This window comes from Enhydra lutris, unplaced genomic scaffold, assembly GCF_002288905.1.
Source record: "Enhydra lutris kenyoni isolate GAN:26980312 unplaced genomic scaffold, ASM228890v2 scaffoldscaffold89, whole genome shotgun sequence".
Taxonomy (NCBI): domain Eukaryota; kingdom Metazoa; phylum Chordata; class Mammalia; order Carnivora; family Mustelidae; genus Enhydra; species Enhydra lutris.
The window spans coordinates 2,893,024-2,918,742 of record NW_019154173.1 but is presented as its reverse complement, the minus strand read 5'-3'; the positions used below and the strand labels follow the sequence as shown (position 1 = coordinate 2,918,742).

Sequence of the window (25,719 nt, the reverse complement as noted above, 5' to 3'; positions counted from 1 at the left end):
GAAGATGCATGAGCCGTAGTAATACCATGGCAGGACCGCCAAGTTTGGGAGGGGGACGGCCGGGGCCATAGAGTAACGGCTGTACGCAGGGCAGCGGGTCTCGGCTGATAAAAGACTCGTCTGCGATCAGGGGCACTTCTGGGCCTCCATTCACGTTGTAAGTTTAGATAGAGAAAGGGTGCAGCTGAGCTCTGCAGTGGATCCAGGATACAGCTGCTAAATCCAACTGCAGTTCTTTTGGCATTGCTAACTGGGCTGGATTCTGCCTGGCGGCCAAAGGCTGCCAAATCCTGATTTAAGACATTGCCTTTCCAAAGAAAAATAGCCATAATGAAAATAGCTTATGTCTTACATAAACTCTTAGCAGTGTAACAAACACATTACCTTTCAATAGGACCCACAGTATTTTGTTACATATGGACTATCACACCGACTTCAGTTATTTCTTGCTGTGTCTTATCTTGTGTCCGTGAGCTCTACAATTTTAATTGCACCCATTTGACTCTACCCAATGATAAATTTATTTTAAAACTTGCCCCAAAGAAACTTTCTCAACATTTTGATTATTTGACCTTGGCTTTATGAGCTTAAGGCCCAACTTTCCTGAGCCTTGATTTCAACGACAAAATAGCTCCAATGAGATACATCGATAGAGGCGAAAGCAGCAGCCTCTGTGAAAAATCGCCCCTGCTTTGAATCTGAATGGGATGTCTCAGAGCTTTGGATTTTGACCCCAAGCTGCTATATCCCGGAGGCGTGTGAAGACCGGCAGAATCTCTGTGAGTAAGAACAACATGAAGAGGGTAGGGAGGGTTAGGAGGTAAGTGACCCGGCTGCAGCTATAAGCAACCCGGAGTAGCTTACCGATGGACATCCAGTATGGATTTGACGCATCGGGCTAGAACCCCTTAGCTCTTACCGTAGTCCATTCTCTCCTCAACTCTGTTATTTACTTGGTTAAACATGTTGACCTTGCCGGATGAAGGGATACTACTTCAGTGGGGAGCTAAAGGGGAGGGACTTGAGATCGAGAGTGCCTTCATTGTAGAAAAGGGTTTTCGGACTTCAAGGACACCATCTAGTACAGCATACACGTGTTGTGTGAGCCCAACTCCAGACCAATAACCCATTATAACAGTAAGATACTTTCTGTGTTATGACATAGGTATATAAACCTGCCCGTTTTTACAAATCAAAAAAAAAAAAAAATCCAGTCCATATATGTTCTGAATGGAAGACCTGTCTAAAAAAACATGGCAGTTAAAAATCCGCTTAGTTCAACAACTTAAAAAACATTGAGTTAGGCAGTGAATTAAAGTGACTGGCCAAGGGGCGCCTGGGTGGCTCAGTGGGTTAAGCCGCTGCCTTCGGCTCAGGTCATGATCTCAGTGTCCTGTGATCGAGCCCCGCGTCGGGCTCTCTGCTCAGCAGGGAGCCTGCTTCCTCCTCTCTCTCTGCCTGCCTCTCTGCCTGCTTGTGATCTCTCTCTGTCAAATAAATAAATAAAATCTTAAAAAAAAAAAAAAAGTGACTGGCCAAGACTTCCACTGGATAAAACAAAGTGATAACTCGACTGTGTTGAATGTTCTTAATTCATTTGTTAGTTCAAAATTTAATTATATTGCTTAATACTGTCTGAAATCTCCTACATGGGAATAATGCCCAGCCAACAGATTTGTAGTTGGACCACTCTCTCCAAATGTGACAAGTCACATATATCATTCTTTTTCACCCATTAGTTCTAATTTCTAATTTATTTGGAAGTGACTCAATTGATTAAATATTACATTTTCGGATATGGGTTAGTTTCCCTCCCCAACATACGCCAAAACTGTGACTAAGGACATAAGCGGACGTTTAATTTGTTTCAGTATTTACTACAATACAACACAATCATTTTGATAGGAGTAATGGCTGTCAGTTATAAGACAGATTTACAAGTTAGCAAATCTAGAACTAGTAACATACCCAAAAATTCAAGAAACCAACCTCGGTAATGCAGATGTCTATTTTATTAAAAAAGTTACAAACAGGTGGACTGCAGGGTCATCTTACAAAATGACAAGAATGAAATCTATTGGAAAACTTTTACTTTTACAAATCTTTATAGGTCATTGTTCAGTGTTTGTACTTGTTATTTGAGATTTTTGCTTTTCATTGATAAAGTTACAGTACATTAGACCCATTAACAGGTTACATGATTTTATTTGCAGAGCCCTACTGCAGTGATTTGAACAACTCCTGAACAGATGCCATGGTAAAGATGAGACATATATTTCATTTCATAGTAATTTATTATCCTAATAAGCAACTTGACATGCAATCTAGTGAGGAAGCTAAAATAACTTTTGGTCCCTTTTCTTAAAATGTGCTGGAGAAACCACCTTTATATCACTTTCCCCTGATTCCTGTGATCCTAAGTGAATTCAGGTTAAATTTGCTGCTGAGATCAATCCTGGGGGCAGGGGGGAACTATCTATAGGAAAGAAACACTGTATATATAAAGAAATCATCTGCAGAAAAATTTTAAATCATCATGAATTATTTGATTCCTTTAGAATTTTGCACAGCTAAGAAAGATGAACCATGACCACTTAACCTACTGGGTACCAACTGTTTGGTTTTTAAGTTTGGTATTAAAGTGCAAACTTAAATTAGGTATTCATTTCAAGTGGTCTGTAAATAAGGAACAATGTTTCAACTGCCTCCACCCTTACAATCTCACTATAAAATCCAAAATCTCAGATCAAGGGTTCACCTTGAGGGAATCTGATCAGGAATCAAATGCAACACGATTTTAAAAAAGGAAATCAAAGTTTAATCAATCTCTACATAATAATTAATGGTCATGCTGACCAATAAATCACATGAATGTAGATATCACTTTATTTGAACATCACACACAATATAAATTTAAATTGCCACACCCTTCCATAAACCATCACTGCATATATTAGAGCTTTCCTTGACAAAGTTATTGAGCTATTATTATAGATCAAAAGTATAGTTTTGGTTTTTTGTTTTGTTTTATTTAGAAGCATGTTCAAATGACTAAAGCTGGGCTCCTGAAATCGAGAACTTTGGTGCAGTAGGTGAGCTGCAGTTACTAACTTCTGCAAATTAAAAGCACGCAAATAAACCAAATAAAAACCCAACGAGAAAATACTGTCAAACTTACAAAATTTTAAAGTTGTTGCTAGAAAAAGCGCTTGTTGTCAAGATGTTAAAACTGAACCAAAAGATTACAAGTTTCCTTTCTGTTTCTATACCTGTGTTATTGTTAAAATGTTCAAGTATTCAGACAAAATGTGCTGATTAGGTAAACAACATGGAAGGCAATGGCTATTAGAAGCACATTTGGAAAAAAAAAAAATCCAAAAAACAAACAAACAAAAAAGCCCAGAGACTTGGCGCTATCCTCTCCCGTTACACAGATTTTTGTCTCTACTACGAACATGCTTCTTGAGAAATAACTAAAAAGCAATTGTGATAGTGCAAGAAAACTTTAACAAATATTGCTTTAAACTATTATCCAGAAAGACAAATATTAAGAACTAGAAAGCGTATATGATTTTATTTGAATTCAATTTTACATGTGCAGAAGTCTACTAGATGTCAATTACAAGCCTGACAGGCAAAGCTGAGCATCTCTGTTTAGGTATACAATTAATTTACCATGGATACAATATCCCTTTTCAAAGGCATTGCTAAGTAGGTCATAACTAAATTTAGAACTTCACAGAAAGGAAAATGTTACTGCTGCAATTCGATGCTGTAAATGAGATTAACACATGTGAAAACCTAATGGAATCAAATGCTTAACTCTTCAGCTAAAGGCTCTACTGTCAATTTCAAATATCATTTGGAACTTTCAGAACATGTTAATTACAGAAACACATCACAAACTGCGCTTGAAGAAAAGGGATATTCCATCCATCAGGGTAAAAACGTGATCTTTAGTTTCTTTTTACAACACTGCCACACGTAAACAAAGTCTCAAAGTATTAACCAACCATTTAAAGGAGAAAGATTTTACAAATAGAATGAAGCACTGGTGCGAGGTAATATACAGAAGTAACCATTTGTTTAAGGCTCAATTTTTTTCTCCATTATAACTTTCTTTTAAAAGGCATTGAGTAGGTAATACTGAGTTTGAGTATTTAATAAATACAAGTTGAGAAACTGATTAAAGAAATCAATTAAAATATTAAAAATTAATTCTTGCATATTAGCCATCAATAAGAACTTAGAAAGCTACAAAAGGACTGATTGATAAAGAACAGATTTTAAACATATGGTAAACGTGCTAAGCATTCCCGTTTAAGGTCAATGGATCTTGAAGGCCAAGGACCTTATGCACTGAATTAGATGTATGGCAACATGCTGTAATAGAGACAGGTTTACCAAGGCTCAGTTCTGCAACCCAGGTTGTAAAGTTCTCCAAAGCAGCATCTGTGCAAATTTCCTCTGAGTTTTATCTGCAATTAAGATGAAAATATCATAAAAATATAGAAACACAGATTACAGGTTCAAATGAGAATGACAACAGATCTATACATACGCAGAACTGGCACCAGAAGAACTATGTTAAGGTGTAATTTTGCTGTGTTCCCCATGAGTTTAAATTAAAAAAATAATTTTATGTGGTCAAAAAGAGTCACTGAAAATTAGAAACACTAGTGATGCACTGAATATAAAATACTGTGTGTATCTAGCTACGCTGGTTTATTTTTAAATAAATTATTATACTTCATACTTGTTTTATACTTTATACAATACTAAACATGTTCTTACCAGTTTACAAGATTGTACAGTACCAAAGTGGCAGATATTAACTTCTACTTTGAATCTGATTTCTTCATACTCTTAATGGGAAATGGCATTAGAATAAAATACATCTTCATTATGAGCAAACTGGACGGTATGCAAAACTTTTTCAAAATGTAGGGTTTGGGGGAAAACTTAAAATAAGAAAATGTAATGCAATCAAGGTCTACGTACTGAGCACCTACTACATACCCGGACTTGGGTTAGATGCTAGGTGACAGCGATAGTTCCCGGTCCCCATTCTGGTCTGCCCTGTTTTGGACATCCTCCCAACCACAGGGACCTCTCCTCTGATCTGGGTTTCTCAGTCTCCACTCTCACGGTTGACACACTTTTCCCCTTCTAATTAATACCACGGCGGCGGTGGGGGAAACTATCATTCAGACACAAAGTCCTTTAACTGTGCTGGATCACTATGTAGCTTCTAGGGGAGTGGAATTATGTTTGTTTTTTAACGTAAAAGGTAAAAGTTGTTAAATGAAGCCAGAAACAAAGAGTAGAACAGCAACTATGAAAGAATGCCAAGCAAAACCAATTTAAGATCATCTAGAGGCTCTACCAATATTTCTACATGCATAATTTTAATTTCATTTGACAGCTATACTTCTATTAGTGTCCAACCCTGAGAGAAGTCTTTATTAGCAGCTATAACATAAAAATGATTATTTTTTAAGAATGTCTCTCTGCTCATTATTGAAATTCTGCCACCTAAACACATTAGGAAAAATAGAAGAATTTGCCTTAGAAATTATTATGAAACAGTTATTTTCCAATTAAAATTAAACCTTTTTTGCATCAAATTAACTAGGATGCTGGTTATTTAAGCTTGAGCAAGTCAAGTTTCCTCATCATTAAAATAAAGATAAAAATTCTTTCCTCAAGGGTTGTGGTAAATATCACATAATGTGTGAAAGTACTTTAGAAAGTATGCAAATGTCAGCGTTTTTTTTTTCCATTTCTCAACTATGTTATAAATTCTAGAGGACCAGAATTATGTCTCTGATATCCAGACTGAGGACCTTTATTTTTTAAGCCTTATTTGAATTTTTATACCTAAGACAACAGTATTTCTTTCTTTTTTTTAAAGATTATTTATTCATTTATTTGACAGAGAAAGACAACGAGAGAGGAACACAAGCAGGGGGACCTGCAGAGGGAGAAGCAGGCTCCCCGCTGAGCCGAGAGCATGGCTCTGTCCGAGACCCTGGGATCATGATCTGAGCCAAAGGCAGACGCTTAAGGAATGAGTCACCCAGGCGCCCCAACAGTATTTCAGTATATATGCAATTCAGTGTGAAGACTTTTCAGTAATTCAGATTAGACTTTTCTCAATTGATCTGAATTAATAAGTTTGCTGTAAATTTTCATCCACATTAAAAAAATAAATTATAAAGAGTTTGGGATTTTCAAATATGCTTCTGTCTCTTAAACAGTGAAGACTTGTAAGATACGATGTTTTAGTAGTTCCGGCATTCTCTGAAATCAAATTGAGGAAGTAGTAATTATTTGTTTCTAGCCAAAATAAACACTCAGAATACAAGCCAGCTTATCAACCATAATCTACATTACTTGAAGGTGATAGATGCATTATTTCCCACTCTCTTAAAAATCTGCTTTAACATATGGTCCATCCACACTCCACAGGACGACAACACTCCAGTGAAATCAAGAGACAGATAAATCCTGGGTCAGACTCAACAACATTAACAGGAGGCATACCGCTGAACAAAGTATTAATACCAGGTCTTTTTCAGAAGAGTAATAAATTGTGACTCTCTGCACTTACAAATCCTGAAGCAAAAGTTTGCATTAAGCAAAAAGGACAGTCTCTCTCAAGATGAGTTATTTCACAGAACGCAAAATATAAACGTTATCGCTGCACACTCTGACAGCAACATTTTCAGTATACTAACAACTCTCGTTCATTTAAAAAACATTCCAGAAGCTTTAAAGGCAGCTGATCAAACTCGTACTTTTTAACTCCCAGGATAGCACATCTAGACAGACTGCAAAAGTATAACTTGCGCCTGTAAGACAGAATCCAAGTGATCCTTGTCCTTGACAATCAAGTTTCCAGTAAGACACCGAGCAAATCTCAACTCTGGAAGCTTCTGCTCCAACTCTTGCTTAACTGGTTTCACTCTTTCACTTTTTTCCCAATTAGATTAGATTTTGTTAAGGAAGAGCACATGCATGCACACACACACACACACACACACACACACGCACGCACGCACGCACGCACGCATGCGCGCGCGCGCACACACACCCCCGAACAGTCCAAACCTTCTGCTCAGGAAATGATGAAATAGAGTCTCCCAAGCGGGGTAAGTTGGTACCCGAGAGTACCAAACACATAACTGAAAGAACAAAGATCATTATTTCTGGCAGCATGAAGAAAAGGGAGATCCTTGATTCCAGACCAGCACATCATTTCACATGGCAGCAGAATGCCCGGGATGTTAACAAAGGCTCCTGAGAGGCTGAGCAGTTTATGAATGTCTTTTTAGCTTAGCTGGATTCGCCATTTCTACGTACACTATGTACTAGCATTCTTTTTAGCAAACATAAATGTGCAAACATAATCAATTTTCATTTTTTTCCAGTTGTAGACATATGATATTCTGGAGATTTAACCAAAGGAATTTTTTAAAAAACGAATTTCCCTTCACAATTTTTTTACTTGGCATTTTCATATCCAAGTTAAATACTCAAACTAGGGCACTGAGCCTTGGAATGAAAGTGGGACCAGGCTGTAAGGAGTTTACGGTAAACCCGGGGTAGAAAGGAAGGGATAAACTGTTTTTCTTCTGTCCTACACCTAAAATCTCCGTAAATTTAAATTAATTAATTCAATTCTGAGATCTCCGGTAGTAGGACCGTGTCCACTGCGAAGCAGGGTATGAGCCCAATGACTGGATTCCAGCTGCTAGTTTCAGATCAGACCAGGTAGGGGACTGCTCCCCTCCACTCTAAGTCGCTTTTTTCTGAATCCCATGTTCCTAAAACTGTGGCGAATCAAAAGAATTTGGGAGTATGTTTTTGTTTTTTTTTTTTGGGTAGGGTAAGTTTTTCCAACAGCTGACAGGACTTAAGTTTTTCTTAGTGATATTATCTTCTGGATTTTCGAATTCCACTGAGAAGTAATCCCACAAGGAGAATCTTTCCTGGAGTATGGCTAGAATATTTCCTCCGTGGCAACTCTCCAACTCTATGATGCAATTTTTGTTAATTCTACTGATGGTTCATTCTAAGCCAGAGAGGTAATGGAGTAAAACTGAATGGCTCATATGCATTTCATTCTGCAATAAAAGCCTAATCTTGAGGTTAAAAGGAAGCAATTAAAGAGGGAACAGATATACAAGAAGTCATTCTAATCACAGACACCTCCACACCCACAGCAGGTCTAACTAGGCACCTATTCACTCTGAACAGTCCCAGACCATGAACCTTTAGGCAGGGAAGGGCGGGGGGGGGGGGGATGGTGTCAGTAAAGGTCTGGGACAATTGCGGGGGTTGCAGAAAGGACCCTCTTATGCCCCAGGTGCACTGCAGATCTTTATGGTACATAGTGCCCCCAAAGCATGCCCCCTGCTCTACCCAGGGCCACCATGCCACGGGCTCGAGTTTGGCTCACCATGGGAACTGGATGACAAACAAGCATTTAAAATAAGCTGTTTCCCCTACTCAAGGTGATATGCAAAATAGGGCAGGGGGGGGGAAATTATCTACACTTTAACTCCTGCATCAGAATTCCAGCCTAGTGTTTCACCCATAGGATTCATATTTAACTTGGATATGAAAATGCCAGCATTTTAAAGTACACAATGTGATTTAATTTTCATGATTTTCCCTTTTTCGTTTGCTAAATCCTTAGCACGTCGTATCTAATTAAAAGCTGGGGGACAAAAGACTGGGAACAATTCTGATTCCACGTATTTATTTTAAAAAACCCTGAACATGCTAATCAATTCCGCAGTGTTTAGAAATGGTAAGGCCAGCGAGACTAAAATGACATTCATAGATGATTCAGCCTCTCAGGAGCCTTTGTTAACATCCCGGGCATTCTGCTGCCACGTGAAATGATGTGCTGGTCTGGAATCAAGGATCTCGCTTTTTCTTCAGGCTGACATACATAATGAACTGAAGCTGACATAAATAATGATCTTTGTTCTTTCAGTTTGATTGCTGGTGTTTGGTACTCTTATGCACCATTTACTCTCGTTGGGAGAAGCCGTTCCGTACTGCACGGAGAAAAATAGGATCAAATCTTTCAGCCCTTCAAACCATAGTAAGAACACCTTTTTTATTCTGGTTTTCTTTTCTTTTTTTTTAAATAACTTTCATCAATACTGGAATGAGATACAGAAAGCCTTGACAAAGAGTCTCTTAAAGAATTCTATTTGCCAAAAGGGTATTTACCAAAATGTCACACTTGAAGGATAACTTTACTGCACTTCCCACCTGCCTTTCAGGGCTCCAACAGACTACTACTAATTCAGGGATATTATTTTGCTCCTTTTGGCGCTCTCTCGTTTGGAAATCACTTCTCCCCCTCCCTCATCCCCTTCACATCCTACCCATTCTTCTAAGATGGGACTCAAATGCTACTGTTCCCCCATTCCTCGAAGTCAGTGGTTCTTAGTGACCCCTAGGAGCCATCAGGCAATGTCTGGAGAGATCCTTGTTTGTCACAACTAGGGGTCGGGGAGACTGCTGCTGGCATCTACCTAGTAAAAGGAGGGGCCAGGGACGCTGGTCAGCACCCTCCAATGCACAGGGCAGTCCCAGCAACAAAGAGCCCAGAGTCCTGACAAGTGTGCTCTAACTGGACGTGCGCTCTCTGCTCCCTGAGTGCCCACAGCACTGGGATTCACTTCTTTTCAAGTATTATGAGATGGCTAACAAAACACCCATCATTCTCCACAACAGTACACCCAAAGAGCCAATTGTCAATTATTTACACCAACATACAGAGGAGCCACGATGTAGTCAGTGAAAACAGACCAGGCTGCAGCCCCGACCTGGGTTTCCACTATACTGTTAATGCGCAGGAAGGCAGGCTTTCTAGGCCCTCGGCGGCAGGTTCCCTGGGTCAGTAAGGAAAGCCACCACGAGAACAGCACGTAAAGAATCTGGGCTTCGGAACTCACACTAAGACTACAGCCAGTGGGAGGGTGAAAGGGGAGGAAACGATCCTGGGAGCCATGCAGATAAACAGGTGTTGGGCAACAAACCGGTGACCCACATTGAAGGGTGGTAAGAAATAAATGTGAGCAATTATCAGAAGCAATTCTTAGAACATGAAAATGTCCCCTTTCAATGAAGAGCAACCGCCTTACAACAGTCCCAACAGTTCTGACTTATCTGAATCTTATCATTTCTCACTTGGACAAAGGTACTCTTCTAAGTATTAAGGACAAGCATGGCTGAAATCACATTGTCAAAGTTTGATCTTCACTTTGGATCCGGGACTGACAGACTTCGGAGCTCCATGGCTCAAGCTGCGGGATTCAGAATTCATCACCTATTTTTGTAGATAAATAGTAAGCCGGCATGAGCACGAGCTTTTCCAGGCATCAGGTTATAGATTCCCATACACATCAACTCCAGCTTATGTGAGGTCAGAAAAGAACAAGCATGGTGTGCTTTGTTCTAAAAGATTTCGGTCAGGAAATTTCCTTTAATATTTTCAGACATTCAGCTGCTTATTTTATTTCAGTGCTCACACCTCCAATGTGTATTCTGCTTACAACAATGAAAACCAAACAAAAAACTACACAGGCGACTTGATCTATTATTATTATAAAGAAATGACCAATTATTAAATTTAAATAATTAAAACATAAACATAGTTGGCTTGAGATATAAAGCAATTCGATTTAATCATCCCCGCAGGTAACCAAATGGAATAAAAGTCATTTAGATCCCACAAGCTGCAAAATGAAACAAATACAGCAGAACTCAGATTTAAAAATCACTTTAGGAACTACCCATTTGCCAATCCGAATTTTATTTCGTTTACTTCCTGTGGCTGTCTACGTTAATGCCGGAGAGAAAACTGGGAACATTCTGCGGGAGCTGGTTAATTTTTTTTATAAAGATGACAACACTAAAACATGTACATTTATGTCACTTCCCCAGTTAAAAGTGTCGGACAGAGTAAGAGAGCATAATGGTAAAGATGCAATCACCACACAGACTTGTTCCAACTTGAAGCTGGCTTCCCAGTGGGGAGAGATTTAGGGAAACACGAACACGGGGCTGGATCACCTGCAGATGCCTGTTCCTGCTTCAAACAACTACGCTGCCAGCGTGACGCTATCAGCCCAACACAAGCTGGAGTGTGGTCTCGACAGTGATGCCGGAGCAGGTGTAGCCTGGTGTTAGAACGTAAGTGTGCTCTCATCATATTCGGACGCGCTAAAAAGGAGACGTGTGAAAGCATTTTGAATAAAGCACTGTTGTCATCCTTCATTTTAGAAGGTGACAGACACTCCCTGACGGAAGATCTTGTCTGTAAAGATAAACTGGGGACTGTTAGTCTTTTCTCCAGGGAGCACATCTAAAGCCAGACCTTTGATTAGGAACCATCTCTGCAATCTGAAATGCCTGTTGCCATTTACAACACCGCCTCGTAGACTTGAGGTCAGTCTTGGCTCCCAACAATCAATGCCATTCCTGAGATTGTCAGGCTAGTCTGCCGTTTGCTGGGGTTTTGCAGTCGTCCAGGACACTGGTTGTTTTATCTTGTTATGTAAGGGTTACTGTCTAAGTGAGATGAGACTATCTGCCCAATTATAAACTAGATTAAAAGATCACGATGTGAATAAAAGAATCCCACTTAAAATGCTCAGTAAGTCTGACACAACTTTGCTTTTTAAAAAACTCAATCATTTGAAAAAACTCTTATGAAGTTATCATTCAACTCAATGCAAGGCGTGAAGGTTTTGATTTTGTTCTTATTAACTCCATTATTTATTAAACTGAATAGAAATGTTGCCTGGGACTGGGTGTGTCTCTTCTAACACATCACAGATGATTTTACCAGATTTTCATTTGGACCATACGGTCATAATGAAGTCAAGGTACGCTGTGGCACTATAATTTGTTATTATCAGAGGTCACTGAAGTCCCTGAAGTGCAAGGTACAGATGAGCTGGATTAAATAATCATCCTGTTCAATCAAGCACTTGGATGATTAGTAAACTGATGACTTCAATTACAGCAGCTCTCTAGCCCAGGACAGAAAAGTGTAGAAAACACAAAACCCATCATCTTCTGAAATTATTGCTGGATGTGAAATCACCGGAACAGGGAAGAGGCGTATCATCCTCTAACTCACCCCCACCCCAAAGGAATGTTATCGATGAAGCAGAGAGAACAGTGATTCACCTTTAAAAGATAAATCTTAGTGACAGGAATATAGGCAATTCCTTACCTTCATTTTGCTTATCTTTTTTATTTTCTTCATTGAATGTTGACTATTTTGTGCTAAGGGAAATGTTACTTTAAAAACACACAAGGAAACTGAAGGTAGCACAACGTGTATTGGCATTAACCAGCTTTTTGTTAATCCTCGATCAAAACCAAAACACACTCAGACTCATAAGGTTCCGTCAACAACTAACCTGCTCGGTATGGCCATGATTGAGGTTCTTTTTTTACTGGACAACGCAAGTTGTACAACACTGATCTTGCTTCTCGGGCAGGGAAGAATAGTTCATTTGCCTGACGATCTCAGCAAAAAGTTCATCCACCATTGATTTACTTTTTGCCGATGTTTCCATGAAAGGGCAGCCCCATTCTTGAGCCAGAGCTCTGCCTTCTGAAGACATAACCTCTCTTTCTGGTTCCAGATCCACTTTATTTCCTACTAGGATTAGTGGGACTTTTTCATATCTCTTCACTCTGACAATCTGATCTCTCATGGGCTTGATATCCTATTCAAACAATCACAAAGAGGAAAAAAAAATTCTGTTTGCATGACCGTAACAGGAGTATTACAATATCACAAGAAGTCATCCCTCAGGGAGTACAGAAAACTGAATCCAAAATAAAACTATACACCCAAATGGACAAAATAAACATTTTCCCCACCCAAGCAGGAACTGGATCATTTCCACATATCCCACCTGCTGGGTTTCTCTCAAGAAAATAAAATGCAGGCTGCCCACGAACCTCGGGACTCATTATTTCTTTCCCCTGGTCTGCACAGATATAAAAAGTAAGTTCCCAATTAGGATGAATCCATTTGTACATAAGGATGTTTAGCTATCTCCTTAAACCTGCCAGCTTGTCAGCACTCCTGAAAACACCTGTTATCCTAGCACAGGCCTGAGGCATCTATGCATTCCTAGCCATTTAACAAGTGTGCCTGTGAAAAAGTGTTTCAGGTGGGACCAAAAACACCGTGTCATGTCTCGAAGACCAGTTCAAAACAGATTTATACACTTAGAGGTTTCATTTTAAATTTAATGGTAGGCCTTCATCCCAGTGAAATGGAACACCTTAAAATACACTAGAAACTAATGCGACAATGAGCAGCTCCTAGGAAGGACAAATCGCACTGAGGAGCAGTCTGGGTGGGAGGACAGTCATATTTCCCTTTGCCTGGTTAGGTTTTACAACTTCAATTTTCTCCCAAGTGTATTAGTTTTTCTAATTACAATTAATGATAAAAGACAAGAGCCTTAGCAATTCTCAGGTGGCATCAACTTTGGGCGAGGGGAGGAAGTGTTGCTTTAAGGCAATTACATAGATTTAATACAAAGTTTCCGATTTTTAAACGTCTCAAAACTTAAAAGGTTTGAGTTAAATATCAAACGTGTTTCATTTGAATAGTTGACAGTGAATGGAACATTCGCTTGCGGGATGAAGGAAAAATAGAGGACTGAAAATTTGTGAAACCATGATTATTTGGTGTTTGCAACGATTCCGTTTGATCATGTTATCAATTCGGTCTTCTAAGTTAAGCTCTTTTTCCCTGTGTCCTTATGGAAACACAAGTTCAAATGAGAAACCAAATTTATGACAATTGGGCTTGAAAGAGTTTAAAAGTGTCCGTTGAAATAATGGCAGTTTTCCACTCCCTATTTATGCCTGTAACAGAAGCAGATATAATGGAAATCATATGAAAAACCCTTCAACAGATTTTCAGCCTCAAGAGAGTCAGCTAATATAATAACAAATCTCTGGGGGATCCTTTAGAAAGAAAATGCCTGTCAAATAGCACCTTTGGTACTTTCTGGGGAAAAATGCTTTTATGATACTATTATTGCTTTGGAATTCAAGCCCACGTAAAACGTACTTTAGTTTGGTCACTATACTTATGATATCTTTAAGAGAAAAAAAAAATCCTGAAGTTGCTATACGTGGTTACTGGAAAACTTCACTGGAGTACTGTAATTTAAACACTAAGAAAAGTGGAATTCGCACATTGTATTCGCTAAAGCACTTAATGTCTCTTAAGCAAGCAACATTAAGTGCATACCTTTAAATGCAGAAAAAACTATCCATTTCCTAAATCAATGGAGGTCAATAGAATGGGTCAATATGAGGTTATTTATTTTGGAGGAATAAATAGCAACATTTACTGCATCTCTTAAAATAATGTTAAACCTTCAGTCGGTCTCCCACTGAAGGACAGGACAGATTTTCAGAAGAAACTGGACCACCTCCAGCTTGGCCACCCAGCCAGGGTTAGAAATTTGCACTTGTCTGGTGTTCCCAGATCCACATATTTTGCATAAATACAGTTGGTGTTATCAAAAACAAGTTGGATCAGCTGCAGAACAGGAGAGTCACTGTAGCCTTCTGCCGGTTATTAATTCTGGGTACTCGTCTTTTCAATCAGTACCTTTCCTGTATACACCCCAAAGTAAGTAAAATGCCTAGAAGGCGGTCCTGAGTTCTCCGTCTTGTAACACTAAGATTTATGAATCTGGTTGGGAAACTTGGGTGAGAGAACACAGAGGAAGAGGGGGAAATCAGACACAGAGGAGTTACAGATAATCGGCTCCAAATAATTTTCTCTGCAAAGTGCTCTATTTACCTGAGATTAGCTCTTAAATGTTGTTTGGTAAGTACATTCATCAATACTTGTTGAATTGAACAAGCAACTTCAGAAGGTTCCCTTCCAGGCTAAATATACACAGACCATTTCATCTTCACTTTTTTCTGACTCAAAAATAACTTTAAAATATTTGTTGACGGTTGTTACTGCAGACTCTCTCTATAGAAACAACCCGATACTCTTCCGTGCCAGAAGTAACCTCAAAAATGCGCCATGTCTAACTTTCAGAAGCAAAACATAGTCATTAACGCACGGTTCGAGCACACCAGAAGTAAATGTGGGATTACCACACCCCCTTCTAACAAATTACAAGACTCGGTTTGGTTACCTGGAAAGACTGTTGATTCACCAGGCTATAAACCAGGATGAAACCTTGGCCGTTTTTGATGTAGAGATCTCTCATGGAGGCAAACTGCTCAGTTCCTGCGGTGTCCAGAATTTCCAGCACGGAGGGGGAAGAGTCCACTTCGATCTCTTTGCGGTAGAAATCTTCAATGGTGGGGTCATATTTCTCAATGAAAGTCCCAGTGACAAACTGCACAGTAAGGGCAGATTTGCCAACCCCTCCGCTCCCTAACACCACTACCTTGTATTCCCTCATGAGTCTCACCTTCAGCAACTCCTACCAGAGGGAGGGAAAAGAACACCCCGCTAGCCGCGGCGGCTCGGGGAGGCGGAAGGTGGGCGGAAATCTGCGAACTGGGGAGGAGAGTGCGGAGAGGCAGAGGGCCCAACGGGGGAACAAGAGGAAGTTAAAGGAGGGGGAGGGGAATGAGCCAAGTGTCGGGTGGGTGGGGATGAGATGGTGATGCCCTTCCTATAGGAACCGAAGCCCAGGCAGGGGGCGTGGGGAGGAGGGCAAGCCCGGAGAGGCGGGGTGGGGAGATGCGCCGCGCCCCCGAGGAAAGCGGTGGGGGCCGCGAAACGGGAGCCCCCCCGCGGCCAGGGGCGGCCCGGCACCCCTCCCCCGCCCTTCACACACAAAGGGGCCCAGGGACCCCGCTTCCTGCTCGCGCCGCCGGGCCGGCCCAGGCCTGTGGGCTCGGCTCCAGTCACTGCCGCCCGGGCGGGTCTCTGGGCCGCGGCTCCCGCGGGCGTCGTCCGGCCTGTGGGGAGGTGGGGGAGCAGAGGGGGCACGTTATCCGCCGGCCGCCACCCGCTCCGCGATCCCTTCTCCTCTCCGCCAGCTCCCGCCCGGACCCGGCTGCCTCCGCCGCCGCTTACCCCGCCGTCCGCACCCGTCCGGCCGCCCGGGAGTCTCCGTCACGCCAAGGCCATGGCCAGCGGCCGGCTCCTCCGTCTCACCGCCGCCCCAGCGCCGCTGCTCGCGGAGGGGAAAGGGGCGGGGGCCGTCCGGCGGCGGCGGCGGCGGCCACTCCGGGCGAAGCCACCTCTTTTTTTTCCTCTCCCCCCCCCCCCCCCCCCCCCCACCCCAACACACACCCGGAAGGGTTTCCCTGACACACTGGCTGAGGTGCCCCAGTTCCCCGAGACTGGCCGGGATCACTTCCGGTGGGGAAAGTCCCACCTCTCCGGGGCGAGCCGGGTGGCGCTGGGGCCGCGCCCTGCCGAGCGAGACCTCGGCAGGGGACCGTCTCGGGTCGCGGCCGCGGCCTTGGCAGAGGGCCTCTGGGAGAGCCTCCGACTGCCTTCCTTTCCCCGGCCGCAGCCGCTGCTGCTGACAGTCCCACGCCAAACCCGCCGAAGCCCCTAGGCGTCTCGGCGGCCCGACGACTCGCCGGCTGCTTGGCAGATGCGGGACGGCCGCTAATCATCTGGCCTCCGGGAGAGCGCCGGACATCCCCGGGTTGCAAGGGACCCGAAAATAAAGCAGCCAAGAAACTTTATTTTCCCCGCTGCTACTTCCGTCACTTAATGTTTCTCTAAGGAACGCGTGCGAACTACACTTAGACTTCACTGTTGCTCTGATTTCGTTTGTGATGTGTCTGACATCGCCATGCCTGACAAATAATTAAACACACACAGTACTTTCATCATTTGGCAAATCTGCTTGACTCCACCAGCAAAGGCCAAACTCACTCCTTCCTTTCTTATCGCCAAGGCTCAAAAACAACAGGAGTAGAAGCAGTCTTTATCTTACAGTAACTCAGCTTTGCCCCGATTTGATTCTAACCACCACACAGAAGGAAAGGTAAGCAATACTCAGGAAGAGTCGATGGGAAACTCTTTAGGCCTAGGAGACTAACTGCTTTTAATATTTCATTATCTGTACGGGGCAGCTTGCATGGTTGGCTCTTCCACGAAAAAGTTTGTTTTAACGGTCATCCTTCATAGTCCTTGAAATGCAAAAAGGAAAGACCGGCGTTAAACTCTGAGTTTCTATTTTTAGATAAAATTGTTACTTCTTACATATCTTTCCTTCTGCTAACTTTCGATTTGTAAACTTTGTGTCAGATCCACAGGGCCCTAGGGCCAGAAGGCTGGGTGACATTTTAGGCATGTCACTCCCTCTTTGATTCAAGCATGCACCCAGAACCCTGAGCAACTCGGTGGCCAGTAGAGTTAAATTGATTCCAAATTCCCTTAGTTGCAACCCCTCACAGCCAGGCTGTATAAAAAGAGATTTATTATCAAACCCTAATGAGCAGACATTAGAAAACAGGCAAATCATGGTAGCGTGAAGTCCCACCGTGTCTTTCCCTAGCGTTCCCCAATGTCACTTACAGTATCCAAAGGACAGTTTAGTTCAATTTCTCCTCGACTTAGGGCTGCTGCAATCCGTCCAGCGAAGTCCCCAGCTCTGGCTCCAGCTGGCCCGAGTCCCGTCTGATATCTGAGGCACTGCCCTCTGCTGGAAGAGGTTGGTCTATGAGTTATGAGTCTCCCCATAGGTCACCGCTCCTTCCACAGTGCTGTTGCCGGATTTGGAGCTCTGCTGCCCATCTCCCTGTCTAGCTGTCTCCAGACTGTCTGGTGGGATCCACAGCCCTGCACCAGCCCTGCTGGAAACGGAGTCTGGAAATTCCTCTTCTGATCCAGCAATCAGTGTTGAGCAATAAGTAGCAGGTCTCTGGTCTACTACTAAACTATCACAGACAGGGAGCTCGTTTTGAGGTTGTCCCACCTGTTGGCAAGTCTTGTATCTTTGATTGTGTTGACTAAAGTGTTTTGGACAGAGTTCTTTGTTTCTCCATACAGGGAAACATGCTCCTACCCTCAGTACAAAGTCCTAATGGCTCCCTCTTATCAGCTACAGAGTTGACAAATGTCACACTCCATCTGAAACTCCCTCTAAGCTTTCTTGGAACAACGGGCTTCATTGCAGCAGCAGCAGTTAGGAAAGCAAACAATTGGAAGTAGCTTAAATGTCCTTCAGTAGACAATTCAAAAAATGATTGTGAGTGTGTGTGTGTGTGTGTGTGTATATACACTGGCAAAATGGATACTATGCGGCTATTTATTTAAAAGAGAAAAGATTTGGGGGTGCCTGGATGGCTCAGTGGGTTAAAGCCTCTGCCTTCGGCTCAGGTGATGATCCCAGGGTCCTGGGTTCAAGCCCCGCATCTGCTCAGCAGGGAGCCTGCTTCCCTTCCTCTCTCTCTGTCTGCCTCTCTGTCTGTCAAATAAATAAAATCTTTAAAAAAAAACGAGAGAGCGAGAAAAGCTTTGCAAGTGCTGATATGAAAAGATGGTCAGGATATATGATGAGGCTGAAAGAAAGCAAGATACTGAACAAATATATAGTTGTTCCCATTGAGGTAAAATATGTGGAAACGTCCGCAGAAGTAGCTACGGAGCCATTAAAATCTGCAACAAGTCATGGAGTGTCGGTGAGAGGTATTGGGAAAGGCCTTTCAGTTCTCTGCAACATTTTAATTCTTCAAAATGATCAGGTGTTATGGGGTGGGGGAGAGGGGGATAAGTGTTTTTTTAAAGGAGAAAGAAAAGAAAGGTGTTGATCATCACTTCCTCAAAAAGCAATAGCCTGTCTCGGGGCTTGCCGGGCAGGTCAGCCTGTTAAACTCCGGCTGCCTATTCTGTCCTCCCCAAACATCTCTATACTTAGAAAAGTATTTTCACATACATTATCTCATTAGACTCCAGTTGTTTGCCAGTTTACTTATATTAGGCAATGAGAGTATAAAAACCAGTCAGGAGAGCGCAGCCAGGCAGCTGAGCACCAAGGGCTCTGCACCGAGGCAGACCGGCATTTAACCGGCAGCTCGCCCACGGCCTTAGCTGTGGCACCTCGAGCAAGGGATTTCACCTGTCTGAGGCTCTAACCCCTCATCTGTAAAATGCAGCTAACCGTTTCATGTGAGAATACAATGCAGTGGTGTGTATTTGAGATGATTAGCTCCGTCCCTTGCTCATGACGAACCCTCAGTAAATGCTGGCTATTTGGTTTTTATGTAAAAGACTTAATAGAGTATTACTTTTCTAAAAAAAGATTTTAGAGAAGGAACACAAGCACGGGGGAGCTGGAGAAGGAGAAGCAGGCTCCTCGCTGAGCAGGCAGCCCAAAATGGGACTCCATCCCAGGATGCTGGGATCATGACATGACCTGAGCCAAAGGCAGACGCCCAATGTCTGAGCCACCCAGGCGTTCCTAAAGTGTTATTCTAAAAAAAAAAAAAAAAAAAAATCAGCAAATATACAGAGGAAAACAAAACTTTAACAGCTCAAATATCTCCCAATGGCACAAGAATAATAACTGAGTTACTCTTTCCAAAGATATTTACTGTTAAGAGCTTCTTGTGTTTCTGGGGGAAAATGGTATTTTTATGTTAGCATGTCTATCAATCCAACTTCTATATGTATTTTTAAAGATTATTTATAAAAGCAATCTTACTATGCACATTATTTTGCATCTTGCTTTTTTCACTTACTGTGTCTTGGTGATTGAAATCATTGAAACAAAAGGGTGCTTACATTTAAAATTTTCTGGTAAATATTGCTAAATTGTCATTCAGGAAGATCATACCAGTTCACATTCCTACTTACACAGCATGACTATATGTGATTTTTTGTAACCTCACCCTAGGTATTACTAATTTTAGTATTTTATAGCTACTCTTACTCACTTTAGGGTATTTTCAGGACTAACAAATGCAAGGTAGTATGACAGAGGAATTTGGGCTCCTGAATCAGGGAGTCCTAACCTTGCCCTTTGCCGGATAGACCTTCATCCCCTCATTTGTTAAGCTGGACATGAGAGCAGTATCTAGTTCATAAGGCTCCTTGGAAGAATAAATGAGACAATCCATTCAAAGCATTTAGCGGTCCAAATGAACTGTTTAATAAATGTAAACTGCTCACATAACACTTTCCACTCCCAAGGTTCAAGGATGGGGGAAGGGTAACTTCTTGGGACCGTATGCCCTTGAGATTCAGAACTTTTGTTTCCAGCGGAGGCTGTTTTGTATCTATTCTGTATCTGAGGGCATAAACTATATGCAGAATATGTAAGTTATAGGTACATAATCCTGTTTTATGCAATTAGCCTGGCACAAGTTAAAAGTGCAAAAGTTTGCTTCGGGCACCAATTGTTCACTTCCGTGATCCCTCCCTTTCCAGTTTATACCTCCTTCAGCTGCAATCCCTGGAGCTGTGGACGGTTCTGGATCATTTTCCCTCACTTCTACCCTCCCAGGGAGCCCTCTCACCCTCCAGGGCCTGGGAAGAAACCCAAGCCCTATACTATCCGTGTCCCAGGCACTTTCCTCTCTTTGGCTGGAACTTGCCCTTGGATTAGCAGAACCTGAGTCAGTAGTGTCCTGGGTCTTTGCCTACAGAAGTCTTCGACAAGGCATCTCTTATTTCAGTGCTTTAGGTCGGCCTCTCTGTACAGATTGTTCTGGGTTCTTCCCAGCTCCTTCTACCTTCTGAGATGCTGATCTTCCTTTCCAAATCCGGCCTCCAGCTATACCAGCTGCGGGTTCTGCCTAAGTCTCCTAGAGAGGCATAAAACTCGTGTTTTCCAGATGGGACAGCTGAGAAAGTTCTCTCTCTAGGAACTCAGGGGCCTACTAAATAAGAGTCTAACACAGCGATCTGAACCCCTTTATCATTCTCCCTAGCTCATCTTTTTTTTCAAATATAGGAAAGTATTTTGTAATCTATTAAGAACTAAATAAATTTGAGGGGGACCCCTGGGTGGCTCAGTTAGTTAAGCGTCTCCCTTCAGATGAGGTCATGATCCCAGGTCCTGGGATCGAGTCCCACATGTGGCTCCTTGCTTGGTGGGAGCCTGCTTCTTCCTCTGCCTGCCATTCCTCCCTGCTTTGCGCATGCTCTCTGTCTCTCTCTCTCTCTGGCCAATAAATAAATAAAATCTTCCCAAAAAAGAACCAAATCAATTTAAGGAATTAGTATTAATAATAACCATAATATTTTCCTTGTTTATATATGCATGTCTATGGGCACTTTAAATCCGTTATATAAACCTACTCTAAATTTACGTCCCTTTGAAGGTAACTAGGAGGTGTTGGTAACATACAGGTGGGTGGGGCCCTATTCCTGGGGTTTCCGATTCTGGGGCAGGGGCCAATAATTTGCATTTCTAAGATCCCAGATGCTAAGTTCCCGGATGCTGCTGCTGTTGCTGGTCCAGGGACCCTACCTTAAGCATCACTGTCCTAAAAAGTGGTGGGACTTCATATTTGGGCCTTCCCTGCTCAGTATTCACCAGTTTATCCACTCATTCATGTATTCACTCATTCAACGCCCCATTGATTAAACTCCTACTCTGTGCCAAGCACTTTGCCGCATACTGGGAATAGGAAGATAGGTAAGACACGGTGCCTTAAGGAGTTCATGGCCTTTCGAAGAGTTCATAGAATTAAATTAATATTTGCACTACAGTGTGACAAGTGTCATGATAGAGATATGGCCGGGGTACTCTGGGAGACCCAGGAAGGACATCAGGGAAGGTTTTTTGTTTGTTTGTTTGTTTGTTTTTGAGGAGGCGATTGGGCTATAGGTAAGGAGGTCAGAGGGGTCAGTAGGGGCTAGAGCCAGATAAAGAAAATCCTTGTATGGTAAGTTGAGGGGCTTGACCTTTCCCCTGCAGGCTGTAGGAAGTCACAGAACGTGATTGTGTAAAGGTCGGGCTGTATGACACCGAGCAAAAGTAGGGGATCCGGCACCCAGGCCCAGATTCAAATATTGACCATACTGCTTGTATGACCTGGGGAAAGTTACTTAACCTTCTCTGAGTCTCCCTTTTGTCATGTGTAAAGGGGGAAAGAGCCTTATTTAGGTGTTGCAAAGATTAAGAAAAAGTGCCAAAATGTCTGGCATATGGTATGTGTTTAATAAATGGTGGTTATGGTCAGGTTTGAATTTTAGAAAGCTAAAGACGTGGAAGACATGCTTCTCAGATTATGATAATTCATTCGAAACTACCGAGCCAGTTCAAATATCAAGGCCATATTTGATGTAGTGGCAAGTGGGAGGATTTCATGGTATACTAATGATTTATGGATGGCAGACTCTATGACAGGCATTGTGGTTTACACATATCATTTTATTGAAAAGATTTTATTTATTTGAGAGAGAGAGAGAGAGAGAGAGAGTGAATGAGCACAGGGAGGAGTAGGCAGAGGGAGAAGCAGACTCCCCACTGAGCAGGGAGCCCGACACGGGGCTCCATCCCAGGACCCCAGGACCATGACCTGAGCCCAGTTGTACAACGAAGGGAGTAAGGCTCAGAGCAGTTAGGTAATTTATACAAAGTGGCACAGCTTATCAGTAGCTGAGCTTGAGTTCAGACTCAGGTCAGTCCAAGCCCGGAGCCCGGGGGATGTTTGCCACCTTGTTTCACAGCAAGCAGTTCTGTTTCTCTGGAGTATAAAGCAGTGATGGGTGATAAGACAGTGTTAAAAAATTTGGGCTTTGTTCTCCTGTTTCTCTAACCTTGAGCAAGTCTGGTTGTTCCAACTGATTTCATATCCTCTCCAAGAACAGGCCTCCATGACCCACCAGGAACCCCTTGACCTTGGATCTGTTGCACCTGCTGCTGAAAAAAGCTGAGGTTGTCACGATCACCTTCCAAAATGCCTTGGAGCATTTATGACAGGGAACCTCCTTCTCTTGCCCCTAGAACCGTATTTAACTCTATGGGAGGAGGCAAGGGATAAGCTTTATTATCTTTAATTCTGTTATTACAAAGAGCAGTTATTATTCACTGGGAGCTTGCTAGATGTCAGGAAGTTGGTGGAACAGTTAAGTAACTCACAGCAAGTACTAGTATCATCATCCTTAGTGTAGAGAGGAGGAAACTAGGCTCAGGGAAGGTAAGTAACTATCCTAAGATCACACAGCTAGCAGATACAGATCCAAGCAGAGAACTGGAACTTTCATCTTCACAAACCTTACATTTTTAACTTCTTACTTGGCCTCTGTATCTCTGGCACTTCCAAACACAAATGTCATCCTCTTGAATGCTTCTCCTGCCCACGTGATTTATTGCCACAGTAGTTCAAACCCTGTTTTTAATGATGTGTATGCAAATATGCCTGTTTTCTCCAAATTACTGCAGACCATCAGAAGTCATTCTTTGGCCATTAGCAAAACGACAAGGGATGACAAGTGTTGGTGAGGATGTGGAGAAAGAGAAACCTAGGGCACTGTTGTTGGGAATGGAAACTGGCATAGCCCAGCATGGAGGTTCCTCAAAAAATTTAAAATAGAACTACCAGTTGATTCTACAATCCAGCTTCTGGGTTTATATACAAAGGAAATTTTTGTCACTATCTTGAAGAAGTATCTGCACCCCCATGCTCACTGCTACATTATTTACAATAGCTGAGACATGGAGATATATATAAAATATCATTCAGCCATTCAAAAAAGGAAATTCTGCCATTTGCGACAACATGGACGAAACTAGAGGACCTTATGTTAAGTGAAATAAGTCAGACAGAGAAAAACAAATATGGTGTGATATCACGTATATGTGGAATCTGAAAAAAACAGGAAGAACCCAAACGCAAGGAAACAGAGAACAGACTGGTGGTTGGCAGGGGCAAGGGGTGGGGGGGAGATGGGTGGAGGTGGTCAGACGGCACAAACTTCCGGTTAGAAGATGATTAAGTTCTGGCGATGTCATGTACAGAGGAGTGACTATAGTTCACAATACTGTATTGTAACCTTGACAGTTGCTAAGAGAGTAGGTCTTAAAAGTTCTCACCACACACACTCACACGCACACACACAAACAAATAAGGTAACTATGTGAGGTGAAGGGGGCATTAACTAACTTATTGTGGTAATCATTTCCCAGAATACACACGTATGAAATCATCACACTGTACACTTCACACTTACACAATGTTATATGTCAATTACAGCTCGATAAAGCTGGGGAAAAAAGTCATTCTTCCCCTCCTCCATTTACTATTTTATTCTTCTTTATAAATGGTAATTTGTGATAATCACATGCCAGGCTAAATTTCAGCTATTGTGTATGAATGTTTAATGTGAAATTGAAGATTCTTCCAAAGTTGTAAAGTATGGTTATGAAAACATTATAGACTCCAGTCCCATCTGACTCAGCTTCCAAGGGGAATTTATCCCAAGTGCTTCACAGCTTACCGAAAGTGATATTCTGACCTACTTGGACCTCCATGTGTTCTTAGGAATTCCCCCAGCAGGTAACCAAAGTTGAGGCTAGAAAGGAATTGCCTTAAAATTGAATTCTCAGCCATTTCAAAGGACTGGTGTCTGAATGCTGATAAAGGCTGGTATTTAAATATGAGTACTGGGCCACTTGGCTGGCTCAGTCGGTGGAGCAGGGGACTCGACCTCAGGGTTGCGAGTTCAAGCCCCACGTACGGTGTAGAGATTACTTAAAAATAAAATCTTGAAAAATGTGAGAAATAATGTGAAAAATTAATCAAGATAGATATTGTTCGCTAAGATAGATCACTGTTATTGTCTCTTTCGAAACTGTAGCAGTGCATAAACCCTGTCAATTTTTTTTATCTGGAACAGCTCGCTGAATACGCTGAGTTCTAGCACTAGGTGGCAGCAAAAGATTAAACTAGAAACACCCCCTTTTGATTCTTTTTCCTTATTTTCAAAGTTTTTAAAACAATAAAAGCAAAATCCACTTCCTGGATTTAAACAAAGAAGACACCACACACTTTCTTGTTGCTTGAACGGTGTCAGTGGGTGAGAGGGTGGGTTGCTGCTGCTCAAAGTGGGCGCCTCGGGGAGATCACCCAGACTCAAGGAGTAGTTTGACCTCCAGCTTTGAAAGGTCTGGAGCTCTGTTTTGTGTCACGTGGAAAGCTGAGGGATTAGAAGTTTGAAGGTGAGGGTAGAGGGGTGAGCCCACTCCTGTGAACCAGTTCCCTAAAAGTCTGAATAATAAATCATTTTACAAGGAGAAATCTAATTTTCAAGCTGATGGCAGCACTTGGGCTACTTAACTCAGTGCATGTTCTTCCCCCCCCCCCCCCCCCCCCCCCGGACAAGATGAGCAAAATTAACTCAAGGGATCCCTTAGAGAGCCCAGGGAGTTTGCGGATCATAAGGGCATCTCAAGCTTACTATATTTGAGATTCAGCATATCCTTGTGTTTTTTTTTTTAATTTTATTTATTTGATAGAGTGTGCATAAGTCGGGGGAGGGGCAGAGGGAGAAGCAGACTCTGTAGTGAGCAGGGAACCCACGAGACATGGGGCTTGATCCCAAGACCCTGGGATTATGGCCTGAGCTGAAGGCTGATGCTTAACCAACTGAGCCACCGAGGCACTGAATGTAAGTGGTTTTTAAAGCAATGTCTACAGCCAACGTGGGCTCCAACTCATGACCCAGAGATCAAGTCACATGCTCTACCGAATGAGCCA

At 42.4% G+C, this 25,719-nt stretch overlaps 1 protein-coding gene across 3 annotated transcripts; it reads right to left on the bottom strand.

Moving 5' to 3' along the window:
- Positions 1–3,361: 3,361 nt before the first annotated feature.
- LOC111162160 (RAP2C, member of RAS oncogene family) lies at positions 3,362–17,630 on the bottom strand. 3 transcript variants are annotated; one of them, XM_022526355.1, is made up of 5 exons: positions 16,127–16,201; positions 15,513–16,008; positions 15,231–15,391; positions 12,459–12,770; positions 3,362–4,478 (listed from the first exon to the last, which is right to left on the bottom strand). In XM_022526355.1, the coding sequence occupies exons 3-4, from the start codon at positions 15,303–15,305 to the stop codon at positions 12,492–12,494; spliced, it is 354 nt and encodes a 117-aa protein (XP_022382063.1). In that variant the 5' UTR covers positions 15,306–15,391; positions 15,513–16,008; positions 16,127–16,201; the 3' UTR covers positions 3,362–4,478; positions 12,459–12,491. The 3 variants fall into 3 exon arrangements, with proteins under 3 accessions (XP_022382063.1, XP_022382062.1, XP_022382060.1); XM_022526354.1 differs by lacking the exon at positions 16,127–16,201 and adding an exon at positions 17,588–17,630 and having other exon boundaries at positions 15,231–16,008; XM_022526352.1 differs by having other exon boundaries at positions 15,231–16,008; positions 16,127–16,203.
- Positions 17,631–25,719: the final 8,089 nt, after the last annotated feature.

Coding starts and splice junctions, on each gene's coding strand:
- LOC111162160 (XM_022526354.1), bottom strand. CDS start 15,503: ATGAGGGAATACAAGGTAGTGGTGTTAGGGAGCGGAGGGGTTGGCAAA. Junction 12,771..15,230: donor TGAATCAACAGTCTTTCCAG/GTAACCAAACCG, acceptor TTGTTTGAATAG/GATATCAAGCCCATGAGAGA.